The 15,905-nt window shown below is 51.6% G+C and overlaps 1 protein-coding gene across 3 annotated transcripts in view; it reads left to right on the forward strand.

Annotated features, from left to right (window-relative positions):
* Window positions 1–1,144: 1,144 nt before the first annotated feature.
* NLRP1 (NLR family pyrin domain containing 1) overlaps window positions 1,145–15,905 on the forward strand; it is a 35,157-nt gene continuing 20,396 nt past the window's right edge. For 2 of the 3 annotated variants that reach the window (XM_045804875.2, XM_045804876.2), the window contains exons 1-4: window positions 1,146–1,661; window positions 2,256–2,453; window positions 4,444–4,647; window positions 13,066–14,692. In XM_045804875.2, the coding sequence (XP_045660831.2) occupies window positions 1,214–1,661; window positions 2,256–2,453; window positions 4,444–4,647; window positions 13,066–14,692 (2,477 nt within the window). In that variant the 5' untranslated portion in view covers window positions 1,146–1,213. Of the gene's footprint in view, window positions 1,662–2,255; window positions 2,454–4,443; window positions 4,648–13,065; window positions 14,693–15,905 lie in introns of all 3 variants that reach the window. The other variant, XM_045804874.2, reaches the window with a different exon arrangement.

Genomic DNA, 15,905 nt, shown 5'->3' on the forward strand with positions numbered 1-15,905 from the left:
ACCTCTGGATTTGCTGACGAATCGGGCAGAGGGAGGGTGACCTGGGCACCCCATGTGCACCTGACAGCAGGAGGGGGGCAGTCTTGTGGGGCTGAGCCCCAAACCGCGGAGCCTGTGCTAACCTGGGCATACCTCCCACTGTCCAGGGCCTTGGGGTCCCTCGCGGAGGGCTCAGATCCCGCCCCCCCCCCGACATAGGAGCAAACTGATGTCCAGAGGAAGGAAGGGGTCGCAAGAGAAGGCGGTATGCAGAGGAGCCTGCGCTGTCAAATCACGACGTCTCCAGAACCGCTTAGGCAACAGGGAATCTGTCGGTCCTGTCCCTCCTCCACCCAGAGACCCTAATCTCTGCCAACTGAGAAAAGAGGAAGAGAGCCGGCGCCTGTCTCCCCAGAGGCCCCGCTTTATGGCCAGGGGCGGGGGTTGTTCCTCTTTCTGGCGGGAACTTCTGGTAGCTGAGTGCCGGCAAGCAGACGCCCCTGGGGCCAGGAACGCACACCTGGGTACCCCTCGTGGCTCAGCGGGATGGGCAGTGGGGCTCAGGAAGGCTGGCCACCCAGGACGGGCTGGGGGCAGGCCCCCTGGCCAGGACCGAGCGGTTCAGTAAGGAGCTGCCCTAGTGACTCCACCCATCCCGAGCACGCCCATCCCGAGCACGCCCCCCCCAGGCGAAGCCCACCTGCCGGGAGGGTCCACACCCTGGCTGCGAGGCCCCGGGCAGGAAAGAGCTCTGGGTGTCACGTGGGTCTGAGCCCCGCCCCACGGCGGCCTGTCTGAGCCCAGACCCCACCCCCCACCCCCGCCTGCGGAGAGGGCCCCTCCCGGGTCTCCGGCATGCCCAGCCTGTTTCCTCTGCGGGCTCTGGCTCTGGCTCTTCCCCGCGGACGGTGTGCCATGGCCAAGAGGGGCGTGAAGAGGCCTGGAGCGCTTGGCTCACACACTTTCCGGCACCATCGAGGCTCAGGCTAGGACCCTGAGGAGCACGGAAGGATGAGTGTCTCGGGCACATCCCATTCACTCTCCTGGCCGGCTGCACCCCACTCTAGCGCCCCCACAGAGCCCGGGCTCTTCTATGTCTCCCAGGCCCTCTGGGCTCCTCCCTCCCGCGCTTGGCTCCCACCCCACCCCCACCCCCATCCCCCCCCCCCCCCCGCGCTGTCCGCAAGGGCAGCGGCCCTAGAGTTCGTGCTGAGTGCTGAGTAGGAATTCAGGAATGGACCCGACGCAGACGAATGATCCCAGTGGGCGTCTTGCCCTGGGACAGGAGAGGGGCAGAGGCGAAGGGAGACCGTTGTCCTTTGCCCGCCTGACGCCCCTTTGCGCCCGCCACCAGCCCCAGCCCAGTGGCCATCCCGAAGGTTCCCTCAGCAAGGCAGAGACGGCCGGCAGAGTCCAGTGGCGGCTGGCCTGGTACCTGGACGTGATGGGGAAGGAGGAACTGAAGGAGTTCCAGCTTCGGCTGTCTGAGAAGCCGCTCTGCGGGCCCTCTCCCGGCCCCACCGTGGCTCAGCTGCAGAAGGCGGGTGGCTTGGAGGTGGCCTCACACCTGGTGGCTCAGTATGGGGAGCAGCGGGCCTGGGACCTGGCCCTCCACACCTGGGAGCAGATGGGCCTGAGCGGGCTCTGCGCCCAGGCCCGGGCAGAGGCGGCCTTGATGTCAGGTGAGCGCAAAAACCCCCTCTGTCCCCTAGCCATCGCCTGGCCCCCGATCCCCTGGGGACCCCCACCGAGGAGCCCCCTCCAGGCCTTCCTCTGGGCAGTGACTCGCCAAGCCAAGTTTGTTTCCAGGCCGCCCTGAGTCCCCGCGGCGCCTGGGGGAGGGGCTGATGGCCCGACGCGCGCGGGGGGGAGGCGCGCGCGGGGGAGAGAGGCGCGCGGGGGGGGGAGGCGCCCAGCTCCCAGGTGCAACTACTTTGACGCCGTCGGGAGCGCGGGCCCCGGAGCCCCGCGGCGGCGGGCGCCATGTCGGGCAAGCGCCTTCCGGCGTCTCTGCCTGTTTCTCATCTCTGGAACGGGAGTGGAAAAGCCTGTCTCCTTGGACCGTGAGAGAGTTAAGGAAATAATCCGCGGGAAACACGGAGCAGCGAGCCTGACAGGCAGCGAGTGCTCCTTAACCCCGGTCTCCGCGGCTCAGGGGTCGCAGGCCTCTCCTGGCGCAGACAGCGGAGCTGCTTCGTGCGCAGAACCCCGGCCTCAGCCCCCAGGTCCTGCCTGTCCCGGCGACGAGCCCCCACCTCTGTGTCTGCCTCCCGCAGCCGAGTGCCCCTGGTTCCCCTGCTCCCCGAGTGCACCCAGCGAGCAGTCCCCCAGCGGGCCCACCTCCACCGAGGTGCTGAAGTTCGTCCAGGACCCAGAGACGGGGAGTCGGAGACAGCCGCCGGGCACATCTGGACACATGTGGAACCCTAAGGCTGGCCCTGCCGGCCCCGGCATCCCCCCCGTTTTCCACCCAGGTGAGCCTGGGGCTGCATGGGGCTCTAGGTGGAGGAAAGGGGAAGGAAGAGGGTTGGGGGAGCCAGGCTGGGGTGGTGGAGGCAGGCGGCCTGGAAGCAATCTTCTGGAAGGTTCCACCGCTGACGTGACACGCCGTCGGAAGTGAGAGATGGGGACAGGAGACCTAGGTGGGGCGGGTGGCACGTCTTACTCTGCTGGGCACCAGGTGCAGGACCGTCCTTGCCCAGGCAGAGCTCGGGGTTATCTCGGACTCTGAACATCCTCAGGGCCAGGGTGGTCTGGAAAGTTCCAGGGTAGACTGTGCTCCCCAGATAAGCCCCCAAGAGGAGGGCAGGCTCATTCCTCAGCCGCGTAGTTCCCTTTCCTGACTTACACCTTATTTCCGCCTCCACCATCCTGAGTAGCCTGGGCTGAAGATCTTCTGTTTTAAGATTTGTTTATTTTGAGTTGGGGGGCGGGAGTGGGGAGAAGCAGAGGGAAAGAATCTCCAGCAGACAATGCGCTGCGCTGCGCGGGGAGCCGGACGCGGGGCTCCAGCTAGCAACCCTGAGATCATGACATCAACTGACTGCCCCCACCCAGGAGCCCCTATCCCGGCCACAGATCTTGACCACAGCCCACCTCTTCCCCCTTCTCCTCCCGGCTCTGAGTGGCCGCCCGCCTCAGCGCGGTGTGGAAGGGCTGGTCCGCGCTCGGGCAGGGCTTGCAGACGGAGCCAGGGCTGGAACCTAGTACCGGCCGTTCCTGCTGCCGCGCGGTGCCAGTCCTCATTGCTCATCGCGCAGCCTCTCTGCTTTCCCTGCCCCTGGTGCCCACCGCACCTCTCCGCTCCCCAGCGCGAGCTCCGCTGCCCTCGTTTCCCCTGACCTCACCTGCTTTTTGTGTGGCCGAAGCAAGCCGCTTCATCCCCGCCCCTTCCTTGTCCCCACTTCCCCATCTGAGCCTTCACGCTCTGCGGTCTCCCCTCCCCCCACCCCCCAGTACAGAATGGGCACGTCCATGATCCACACCAAAGAGTGCATTTGCACAGAAGTGTGAGTGCACAGTGCTGACATACTGTGGGAGAGAGGATTAGACCGGCCACATGTCCCCTTGCAAGGGTCCCTCTGGTGCCCCCCCCCCAGGCAGCACCGGGTCCCACTGCTTCTCCCTTGTGATGATTGTGATGCAGAATGATGCTGCCCAGTCCCATGTCCTGGGTTTAGAGGCTGCCTGGTAACTTCTTGTCCTAGAAAGCAGGCGCCCGACCCTGCTAAGTGGCTTCTCAGCATCTTTCTACCTAATAGACATTCTCGCTGGAACTTCCAGACCGGCTCCTAAGAGAAAACCGTATCTCTGTCTTTATGATTCTATTTGGCAGTGGTTTTATCGAGGTAGAATTCACCTGTTTAAAGCGTCCAACTCAGGGGTTTGCCGCCATCAGTGTTAGAAGATTTTCATCTCCCTCCAAAAAAAACACCACCTTACCCACTCCCAAGAGAAACAAAAACATACCTTCGCACAAAAACATGTACGTGAATTTTCATCGTACCGTTATTCATAAAAGGCAAAAAGCATCAACAACCCAAATGCATATTAACTAATGGATAAACAAAATACAGTCTCTACATACAGAAATTATTTTCCGACAGAAGAATGAAGTACTGATGTAAACCACAACATGGATAACCCCTGAACGCACGAGAAGTCAAAGAAACCAGTAAAAAATGGTCATATAGCACGAAATTCAGTTTATATGGGATGTGCAGGACGGGCAGATCTGGAGAGGTAGAAAGTACGTTCATGGTTGGCTCTAAGTGGAGGGATGAGGGGAGCAGTAGGCAACGTTGAAAGGGTAAGGTGGGTTCTTCTTAATCTTTATGGTTTTAAATCTGGGATGAGCAACACCCATCCCAAAGGATTGTAGTAAGAGCTCAGAACGGAGGGGCCTAACATAGAAGGGGTGCTCAGTATTCGGCAATTTCCTTCCTGTCTTCCCCTCCCCCCCAGGAGACCCTTCCTCGCCCTTTTATCAAGCCCTTCCAAGCTCCCCAGACCAAGAGTCACCACTCCAGGAGTCACCCAGTGCTCCCACGCCCACGTTGGTGCTAGAGAATTGGAAGTCCCTGATGCACCCCAGCCCTGAGCCCAGAAAGCAGGAGGCTTCCAGCGCTTGGTGGTCTCTGGCTGAAACATCTGCAAACCAAAGTACAGGTGAGGCCCCTGCAGAGCTCCTGGAGAGGGGTGGGTGGGGCCGAGGCGTGGGTGGGGCCAGTCGGGCAGGCTGATCACAGAGGGTCTCAAGCACATCTGAAACCCCTCTCCGGAGCGCCCATGCTGGCCGGCGTCCCTCCATCGGGCTAAGCCACTGTTTTTAGGCGGCCCTAGAAATTATAATGCAGGTGCATTGCCCAGTGCAGGAAACACATCAGGCTTTGTGCCCAGTGCCTCCCTTGCACACTTGCTCAAATGTCGCAGCCGTTCCCTCCATAGGGCCGATATCCTTATCACCCCATCATGGAGATGAGAAAAACAGGGCTCAAAGAGGTGAGATTGCACAGTTCCTGGAGGCAGGGGTGGATTTCAGCATCCGTGTCCTCCCTGATGCCAGAATCCACACCTTTAACCCCCACATCGTGCTCCCTCTACCGTGTGGGTGACAAGGACAGTCACAGGCTTGCGGGCTCCCCATGCCACCCAGGGCCTTAGCCACTGCCAGGCCATCCCCTTAGAACCGACCCTAATGCTCAGAGATGCACCCTTGAAATCTGAGAGATGTTAAGTGGAAAGGATTCTTTCCGCACCCAGATAGGAGTAAACTTGCAGAATTCGTGCTCCTGAAATGTGTATGGCCCAGGATCAAAGTTGATTGATTGACTTAATAAGTTACACTGCCTTCTATTCAAAAAAGGATGGAAGGGAGAGAGGGGAGAAAGGAAGGAAGGAAGGATAGATGGATTAGAGAACATTTTACAGAAACATGCAAATTCAATAACCTTAAAATAAAGCAAGGATGAAAGCCACGAGTAATTTGCAATTACTTGCCAATAATTAATTATTAATTGATTTTGAGCATCCTAGCAAGCAAGGCAAAAAGGGGAATGTAGTAGGGTTACATAATATCTGTTAACACAATAGAAAAGATCAAATCAAAAGAAGCACAGTTTTTTCCTGACTCTCAAGTCTTTGTTTTCGCCAGCTTTATTAAGGTATAATTCGCAAGTGAATTGGATTTAAAGTGTGCAAAGGTTTGCTAAACGTACGCATGGTGAAATGTTCACCACAATCAAGTTAATTAACACGTTCATCACCTCACATACCTGCGTGTGTGTGTGTGTGTGTGTGTGAGTGAGAGAGATGAGAACCGTTAAGATCTGCTCTCCACAAGTTTCCAATACGCTCTACACCAGTCTTAAGCATAGTCACCATGGCTGCACGTTAGATGCTCAGAACTTAGTCATTTGATAACTGAAAGCTGGTAGCCGCTGACCAACGTCTCCCCGTTTCCTGCACCCCCAGCCCCCCCTCCCCCGGGCCACCAGCATTCCACCCTCTGCTTCTATGTTTGACTTTTGGTTTTGCCTTCTTTTTTTTTTTTTTAAACATTCCACATCTAAGTGAAACTGTGTGTTTGCCTTTGTCTGGCTTACGTCACTTCACGTAATACCCTCTAAGCTCATCCGTGTTGTCACAAATGGCAGAATTTCCTTCTTTTTATGGCTGAAAAACTGTCCATCGGACATATGTGGCACATTCTCTTTATCCGTTTATCAGCCAGAGGACACCTAGGCTGTTTCCGTGTCTTGGTTGTTGTGAATAACGCTCCAGTGAAATGGGGGTGCGGATAGCTTCTCTCGAGATTCCTTCAGATAGATGCCCAGAACTGGAATTCCTGAATCGTAGGGTAGTTCTGTTTTTAATTTTTTGAGGCAGCTCTATACTGTTTAACATCGTGGCTACGCCAACTTTCATTCCCATCAACAGTGTGCAAGGGGTCCATTTTCTGCACGTCCTCGCCAACACCTGTTCTATTTGACGACAGTCTTCCAGACAGAGAGAAGTGCTGTTTGAAGTGCGTCTCCCTAATGATTAGTGACGTTGAACACCTCTTCGTGTACCCATTGGTCATTCGTACATCCTCTTTGGGGAAAAAAATGTCTATTCAGGTCTTTTGCTCATTGTTTTTGTTTTGCTGTTGAGTTGTATGAGTTCTTTATATATGCTTTATATTAACTCCTTATTTGATATATGGTTTACAGATATTTTCCCCCTTTCCATTGGTTGCCTTTTCATTTTATTGGTCATTTCGTTTGCAGAAGCATTCCAGTTTGATGTAGTCCCACTTTTGTATTTTCACTTTTGCTACCTGGGCTTTTGGTGTCATATCCAAAAAATTATTGTTGAGATCAACGTCAAGGACCTTTGCCCCCATATTTTCTTCTGGGAGTTTTATGGCTTCAGATCTTCCATTTAAGTTTTTTAATCCATTTTGTGTTAATTTCTGAGAGTGTTGTAAGGTAGGAGTCCAGTTTGATTGTTTTGCACATAGATATCCAGTTTTCCAACATCATTTATTGAAAAGATGATCTTTTCCTCATTGAGTATCTCGGATCCTGTGTCAAATATCATTGATCATTTATGCATGGGTTTATTTCTGGGCTTTCAGTTCTGTTGTATTGATCCATGTGTCTGTTTTTATGCCAGTACCATACTGTTTTGATTACTCTAGCTTTGTAATAATGTTTGAAATCGGGAAGTGTGATGCCTCCAGCTCTGCTCTTTTTTTTCGAGATTGCTTTGGCTATGAGGTTTTTGTGATTTCATAAGAATTTTAGGATTGCATTTTTTCATGTGCATGAAAAAATGCCGTTGGAATTTTGATAGGGATTGCACTGAATCTGTAGATTGCTTTGGGCCATAGGGACATTTTTACAATATTAATCCCTCTAATCCAGGAACATAGAATATCTTTCCATTTATTTGTGTCTTCTTCAGTTTCTTTTGTCAGTATGTTACAGTTTTCTGTGTATAAGCTTTTCACCTCCTTGGTTTAATTTATCGCTAAATATTTTATTGATTTTGATACAAGATAAAAAAAAACTATCAGAAAGATAGCTTATTGTTAGTGTATAGAAATGCAATTGATGTTTCTGTGTTGATTTTGTATCCTGCAAGTTTACTGAATTATTTTATCAATTCTAGCAGGTATCGGTGGAGTCTTTAGGGTTTTCTATCTGTAAGATCATGCCACCTGCAAACAGAAACAATTTTACTTCTTTCTTAACGATTTGGATCCCTTCTGGTTTTTTGTTGCCTAATTGCTTTGACTGGGGTTTCCAGTACCATGTTACAAAGACGTGGGGAGAGGAGCACCTGGGTGACTCAGTTGGTTAAGCATCTGACTCTTCATTTCAGCTCGGGTCAAGATCTCAGGGCTGTGAGATCGAGCCCCACATCAGGCTCCGGGCTCAGCAGGGGGTCTGCTTAAGATTCTCTCTCTCCCGGGGCGCCTGGGTGGTGCAGTCGTTAAGCGTCTGCCTTCGGCTCAGGGCGTGATCCCGGCGTTCCAGGATCGAATCCCACATCAGGCTCCTCTGCTGGGAGCCTGCTGCTTCCTCTCCCACTCCCCCTGCTGTGTTCCCTCTCTCTCTGGCTGTCTCTCTGTCACATAAATAAATAAAAAATCTTTAAAAAAAAAAAAAAGATTCTCTCTCTCCCTCTCCACTCCCAAAATAAATAATAAGTCTTAAAAAAAAAAGTGGTGAGAGTGGGCATCCCCGTCTTGTTCTTGATCTTGAAGGAAAAGGTTTAGCTTTTCATCATTGAATGTGATGTTCGCTGTGACCTTCTCGTATATGGCCTCGGCCATACTGAGTATGTTCCTTCTGTACCCAGTTTGTCGAAAGTTTTTATCATGGAAAAATTTAATTTTGACAAGTGCTTTTTCTGCGTCTACTGAGATGATCATTAATTTTTATACTTGATTCTGTTCATGTGGTGTATCACATTTATTGGTTTGCCTATGTCTATTCGTCCGGGCATCCCAGACATAAATCCCACTTGGTCATGGTGTATGAGCCTTTTAATGTGCTGATGAATTTGGGGTGCTAGTGTTTTGTGGAGGATTTTTGCATGTGTGTTCATCGGGGATATTGGACTGTAATTTTCTCTCTTTGTAGCGTTCTTGACTGACCTTGTTATCAGGGCAGAACTGGCCTCGTAACGTGACTTGGGAAGTGGCTACCTGCTCTTGCATTTTGGAAGAGGGTGAGAAGGATTGGCTCTAATTCTTTAAATATTTTGTAGAATCTGTCAAGGGAGACGTCTGGTCCTGGGTGCTCCTCGTTGGGAGATTCTTAATTACTGATTCAGCCCCTTACTAGTTACAGGTCTGTCCAGTTGTCCTATTCCTTCATGATTCAGTCTTAGTGGGTTGTGTGGTTCTAGGGATTTATCCGTTTCTTCTAGGTTGTCCAGTTTGTTGGCTTATGATTACTCAAAGCAGCCTCATGATCCTTTGTCCCCTCCATTTCAGTTGTAATTGATTTTATTTGAGTTTTCTCTCTCTCTTTTTTTTTTCCTTAGTCTAGCTAAACGTTTGTCGATTTTGTTTATCTTTTCTAAAAAATAAGCTTTTAGGGGCGCCTGGGTGGCTCGGTTGTTAAGCATCTCCCTTCGGCTCAGGGAGGGATCCCAGAGTCCTGGGATCGAGCCCTGCATCGGGCTCCTCTGCTGGGAGCCTGCTTCTTCCTCTCCCACTTCCCCTGCTGTGTTCCCTCTCTCTCTGGCTGTCTCTTTCTCTCAAATAAATAAATAAAATCTTGAGAAAAAAATCAGCTTTTAGTTTGGTTGGTCTTTTGTTTTTCTAGCCTCTCATTTATTTCTGCTCTGATCTTTGTTATTGCCTTCCTGCTGCTAATTTTGGGCTTGGTTTGTTCTCCTTTTTCTAGTTCCTTGCGGTGTAAAGTCAGGCTTCTTTATGTCAGTGTAGATCTCTGTAAACTTCCCTCTTAGAAATGTTTTTGCTGGGGCGCCTGGGTGGTGCAGCCGTTAAGCGTCTGCCTTCGGCTCAGGGCGTGATCCCGGCGTTATGGGATCGAGTCCCACGTCAGGCTCCTCCGCTATGAGCCTGCTTCTTCCTCTCCCACTCCCCCTGCTTGTGTTCCCTCTCTCGCTGGCTGTCTCTGTCAAATAAATAAAATCTTTAAAAAAAAAAAAAAAAAGAAATGTTTTTGCTGCAAATCTTCTGATCTCTTACTCTGCCCCTGGCGATATGTTTTGGTATGCTGTGTTTCAACTTTCATTTGTCTCGATTTTTCCCCCTTTTAATTTGTTCTTTTAACCCATTGATTGAAAGGGTTGCTTAATTTCCACTTATTTATAAACTTCCCCAGTTTCCTTCTGTTAGCAATTGCTAGTTTCATATCGTTGTGGTTGGAAAAAATACTTGAATGATTTCAGTTTCTCAGACTTGTTGAGGCTTATCATAGAATCTGTCCTGGAGAACATGCTATGTGCGTTTGAGAAGAACACGCATTCTGCGGCTATTGGGTGGAGGGTTCTGTGTGTCTAACACATACGTTCTGTTTGATCTAACATGTGGTTCAAGTCCAGTATTTCCTTACTGATGCTCTGTCTGGATCACCTCTCCATTGTTGAAAGTGGGGTATTAGAAGTCCCCTACTATGACTTGTGTTGCTATCTATTCCTGCCTATGGATCTGTTCGTATTTGCTTGACAAATTCGGTTTTATAACATCCTGATGAATTGAACCCTTCGTTATTATATAATGACCTTCTTTTTCTCTTATACTTTTTTTTTAAAGATTTTATTTATTTAGTTGACAGAGACAGCCAGCGAGAGAGGGAACATGAGCAGGGGGAGTGGGAGAGGAAGAAGCAGGCTCATAGCAGAGGAGCCTGATGTGGGGCTCTATCCCATAACGCCGGGATCACGCCCTGAGCCGAAGGCAGACGCTTAACGACTGCGCCACCCAGGCGCCCCAGTTATACTTTTGACTTAAAGTCTATTCTGTCTAATATAAGTTGAGCTACTTCTCCTGCTCTCTTTTGATTTCCATTTCCTTGGAATATCTTTTTCCATCCCTTCACTTTAGCCTAAGTGTGTCCCGAAAGCTGAAATGAGTCTCTTTTAGACAGGATGTAGTTGGGTCTTGGTTTTGGGTGTTTGTTTGGGGTTTGTTTTTTTTTTTTTTAATCCATTCAGACATTCTACGTCTTTTGATGGGAGAATTTAATCCATTTACATTTAATTTCAACAGGTACGGACTTACTATTGCCATCTCGTTTATTGTTTTCTGGCTGCTTTTCTGTTCCTTTATTCTTTACTTACTCTCTGGCCGTCTTCCTTTGTGAATTGATGATTTTCTGTAGAGGTACGCTTTGATCCCTTTCTCTTTATCCTTTGTGTATCTACTGTAGGTTTTTGCTTTGTGGCTACCGTGAGGCTTGCATAAAGCATCTTACAGCTATAGCACTCTATTTTAAGGTGAAAACAGCATAATTTTGATTACATACAAAAATGCTACCCTTTTACTTCCATACATGCACACACTACATTTTATGTTTTTGATGTCACAGTTTGCATCTTTTTATATTGTGTACCTATTAACAAATTACCGTAACTAGTTATCTTTAATACTTCTTTTAGCCTTTGTACTAGAGTTCAGTAATTTACACACCACCATTACAGTATTAAGAGCATTCTGAATTTCACTATACACTTACCTTCACCCGTGAGTTCACTTTCATGTATTTTCATGTTACTAATTAACATCCTTTCATTTCAGCTTGAAGAACCCCCTTTAGCATTTCTTGTAAATCAGGCGTAGTGGTGATGTGCTTTTGTTTATCTAGGAAAGTACTTCACTTTCATTTCCGAAGGACTGCTTTGCCAAGTACTTTTGGTTGGCAGCGTTTTTTTCTTTCAGCACTTTGAATAAATATATCCACTCACTCTGTCCTGGCCTGCAAAGTTTCACTGCTGAGAAATCTGCTGACAGCCTGATGGGAGTTCCCTGGCATATGATGGGTCTTTTTCTTTTTTCTTGCTCCTTTCAAAATTCTCTCTTTGGGTTTGTTTGTTTTTTTTACAGTTTTATTATAATGTATATAAGTGAAATCCTCTTTGGGTTTAATCTGTATAGAGATCTATGAGCTTCTTGTACCTGGATGTCAGTATTTTTCCTCAGTCGTGGGCTGTCTTTAGCCATTATTTCTTTAATAAGCATTCTGTCCTTTTCTCTTTCTCTTCTCCTTCTGGGCTTCCCATAATGCAAATCTTACTTTGCTTCATGGTGTCCCATAATTGACATAGACTCTTTTTTTATGTATTTTTCTTTTTTCTCCTCTGACCAGGGGGTTGCAAACGATCTGCCCTGGAGCTTACAGGTTCTTTCTTCTGCTTGATCACCTGCATCGTTGATGCTCTCCTTTGCATGTTTTTTTCATTTCATTCATTGACAGAGGTGGGGTGGCCCTCCGTCACCGTAGACTCACCAATGCTAGAGGCATATATTGACCCCACAGGCCCCATCTCCCCCAGAGTCTTCCTAGCACACCCACAAAAGTAGCAAGCGTAACTCTCGACTCCGGAGGCCCCGCAGGTTCCCCAAGGTGAGCTGAGTCTCGGGACCCAAAGGAGTCCCTTGTGTCATCTCTGAAATCTGCCAAAGAAGAGAAGTGAGAAGCGCTCAGAATATTCTGATTGAAGAGGAGATGGTGTTTTAACAATGATTCCATGTGGAATCGAAGGTAGGAGCCCGAGGTCCCTTCCTGGGGGACCGTCTTTGACATGTGCTCAGCCCCTCACAGTTCACAGAGCACCGTCCTGGCTGTCCCAGGCGGGGTCCCCAGGGGCAGCCCCTGAGGCAGGATGTGAGTGCAGGTGGTTTACTGGGGACGTGACTCCCCGGAAGCAACAGCAGGAGAGAGAAGTGAGACAGGGGAGGAAGGAAGACAACGCAATCTGCCCTGTGAGAAACTGAGATTTGGTGTTTCTGGAACCTGTGGGAAATGGTGTAGAACGCACAGCAGGGTTGTCTGTCCTGGGGCCAGGGGACCCCGTCCGCTGTTGGTCAAGGGCTCCTTCCGGAGACAGCCCTCAGACAGACCACCACAGGCGCGGGCAGAAGGACGTCCCTGGCCTGTGCTTCTGTGGTGGGGGCTGAGGTCAACATAATCTCCTTCACTCCTCTGTGACCTCCTACGAGGAGATGCCGTGATCCCGTTTACAGGCGAGAAAACCGAGGCCCAGTGGGGCAGACGGCTCAGGCCATGGGCTTCACGAGAGCAGAGCTGTGTTGCGTGTCTCATTCCCTCTTTATGCTGAGCCCCCAGAGCAGCGCCTGGCACAGTCAGCCCTTGATGAATATTTGCAGCATGAAGGAAAGTTACCAGGGAGTGTGATTTGGTCAAGTCAAGGCGAGCTGGCATTTTCTCCCCACAGCCCACGCTCCTTCCGCGGCACTGGCAAGAGCATTCGAGCACTGGCAGCCAGCACAGCGTGTGGCTTCTAGCGGGTGCCTGAAACCGTTGTCGATTGAATGAATGAACGAACACAGGAGCAGATCTGTTCTAACCTTTACGTCCCATCTTTCCCTCCCTTACATAGAAATCGGAGAAAGTTGCCAGCACCAGAAGAGAAAGAGGCCCTGCCCGACAGAGTCATGGGAAAATGAGGATTTGCACCAAGAATTCATACAGCTGCTGCTTCTCCATCAACCTCGCCCCAGACGCCACGAGTCCCTCATCGAGTGGAGCTATCGCCACGGGGTAGTGGAGAAGCAGGGACATTTGATTGAGGTCAAAGACTTATTTGGCCCAGGCCTGGGCGCCCAGGAAGAGCCTCGAACGGTCATCCTGCATGGGGGTGCTGGAATCGGGAAGTCGACGATGGCCAGGCAGGTGAGGAGGGCCTGGAAGGAAGGCCGGCTGTACAGGGATCGTTTCCAGCACGTTGTCTACGTCAGCTGCAGAGAGCTGGCCCGGTCCGAGACGATGAGTCTGACGGAGCTCATCACAAAGGACTGGGCTCCCCCCATGGCTCCCATCGAACGGATCCTGTCTCAGCCCGGACAGCTGCTCTTCATCCTTGATGACTTGGACGAGCCGAAGTGGGTCTTGGGGAAGCAGAGGCCTGAGGGCTGTGTGCAGTGGAACCAGCAGCAGCCGGTAGACACCCTGCTGGCCAGGTTGCTGGGGAAAAGCCTACTCCCTGAGGCTTCTCTGCTGATCACAGCACGGACCTTGGCTCTGCAGGAGCTCATTCCCTCTGTGAGGCAGCCACGGTGGGTGGAGGTCCTGGGGTTCTCCGAGTCCGGCCGGAAGGAATATTTCTACAAATATTTCAAGAGTGAAAGTCAAGCAGTCAGAGCCTTTAGCTTGGTTGAGTTAAACCAAGCCCTGCTGACGATGTGTCTCGTGCCCTTGGTGTGCTGGCTGGTCTGCACTTGGCTGAGGAAGCGGATGGAGCGGGGAGAAAGGCTCTCACAGGTGCCCCAGACCGCCACAACCCTCTGTCTGCACTACGTTTCCGAGGCTCTGCCAGCCCAGCCCCTTGGGTCTCAGCTCAGGGGCCTCTGCGCCCTGGCTGCCGAGGGCACCTGGCGGGGAAAGAGCGTGCTCAGTTGGGAGGATTTCTGGAAGCATGAGTTGGAGGAGGCCACCGTCTCCGCTCTCTTAAAGACGGGCATTCTTCGAAAGCATCCCTCCTCCCTGAGCTGCTGCTTTGTTCACCGGTACCTGCAAGAGTTCTTCGCGGCAGTGTCCTGCGTGCTGGGGGGTGAGGACGAGAGAAGCCATCCTCCCGACAGCGTCGGAGGGCCGGACGACCTGCTCAAGGCGTATGGGAGGCTTGACGTGTTTGGGGCTCCAGCCACGCATTTCGTGTTCGGCCTCCTGAGTGAGCAGGGGCAGCGAGAGATGGAGGCCGTCTTCCGGGTCAAGGTGCCTGTGGAGCGGAAGCGGACACTGCTGCAGTGGGCCACGTCCGAGGTCTGGAACCTGTTCCACACTCTGCCTCAGTGCTCTCTGTCGATGTTCCGCTGTTTGTACGAGATGCAGGACGAGGCTTTCCTGACACGCGTGTTGGTCTCTATCGACGGGGCGAGCACGTGTGTCCACACTGGCCTGGAGCTGCTGGTGTTCATGTTCTGCATCAGATTCTGCGTCGTGAAGAAGCTTTACCTGAATGAGAGTGGACCGGACAGCCAGCCGTGGGGACTTGTCCACGAGGCTCTGTGAGTACCCCACACCCCTCCCGCCAGCCCCCGTGTGGGTCCCGCCACGCTGGGCACCGCGGCCGCTCCCACGAAGCCTGGGGCCGGGAGCTAAAGAATCCGAGGTCACCAGTGACTTCTGACCGCCACATCTGACCCCCGGTTCCCTGTCTGCTTCCGTGTCCTGCCTGCCTCTGGGCAGGCCCTCTGTGGTTTCCCGTCCTGTGTCTGTGACGATCGCCCCCTTTGCTCCTGGGGCACGTTTCCACCCCCACGCTGGCCTGACTTGTCTGTCTGTCTCTCTCGGAGAAACTGCTCGCTCAGCTGCCTCAGGCAACCCCCTGATGGCCGTTGACAATGACATTGGCCCTGCCATGTCCCCCCATCACCTGAGGATGTGTGGGCCTGCAAGAGTGTCTCTATTTTTCCCTGAAAAACTGCCTCCCTTGCTTGTACCCAGGATGCACTGCTGGTCAGCCTGAAACCCACCCCGTTCGAGGGGATGGAGCACCTTGTTCTAACCGTCCTCCAACCCGGGTCCCCCCAGCGCAGTCGCAGTACTGATCGCTTAGTACCTGGATGATTCATTCCGTAAATACTTATTAGAACCGATTTTGTGCTAGGCCCTCTGCTCTGAGATCACAGACTAATAAAACACAATCTCCGTCCTCAAGGAACTCAAGACCTGAGGCAGAAGACAGAGGCCATTCCCATGATTAGAGTAGAGAGCGGTGCCCACAGGGACAGGGGCACGGACACGGCTCCGCCAGAGCCTGAGGAAGGGAGTGAGCACACAAGTAGAGCAGAAAAAGAAAGGGCCTCAGAGGAAGAAATGTTGGACTCGGGGCTTTTATTTTTTTATTTTTTTTACATTTTTTTCTTTTCACGATGACGTTCGTGTTTACCGCAGAACGTGAGGTTATGTCGATACGCAAGCAGATGAAAATCAGCGTGGACCAGCATTCTGTCACCCAGAGGTGGTCCTTGTGAACCATCAGGGGCTACCCGCAGTCTTTCTTTTACGCACTTTTCTTTGGCAGAGCTGAACCGCGCTGTCCATTTTATTTTGTGGTCTCTGTCTTTATTTTTTAAGTCATCTCTACCCCCAACGTGGGGCTCAAACTCACAACCCCAAGATCAAGAGTCACATTCTCCACCGAACGAGCCAGTCAGGCACCCAGGTCTTTTATCTTCACACCAAGGCAGTCTTCCCCCGTGTAACGAGGGAGCCCGC

This window comes from Ursus americanus, chromosome 14 (genome assembly GCF_024610735.1).
Source record: "Ursus americanus isolate L20-20 chromosome 14, mUrsAme1.1.p, whole genome shotgun sequence".
Taxonomy (NCBI): Eukaryota; Metazoa; Chordata; class Mammalia; order Carnivora; family Ursidae; genus Ursus; species Ursus americanus.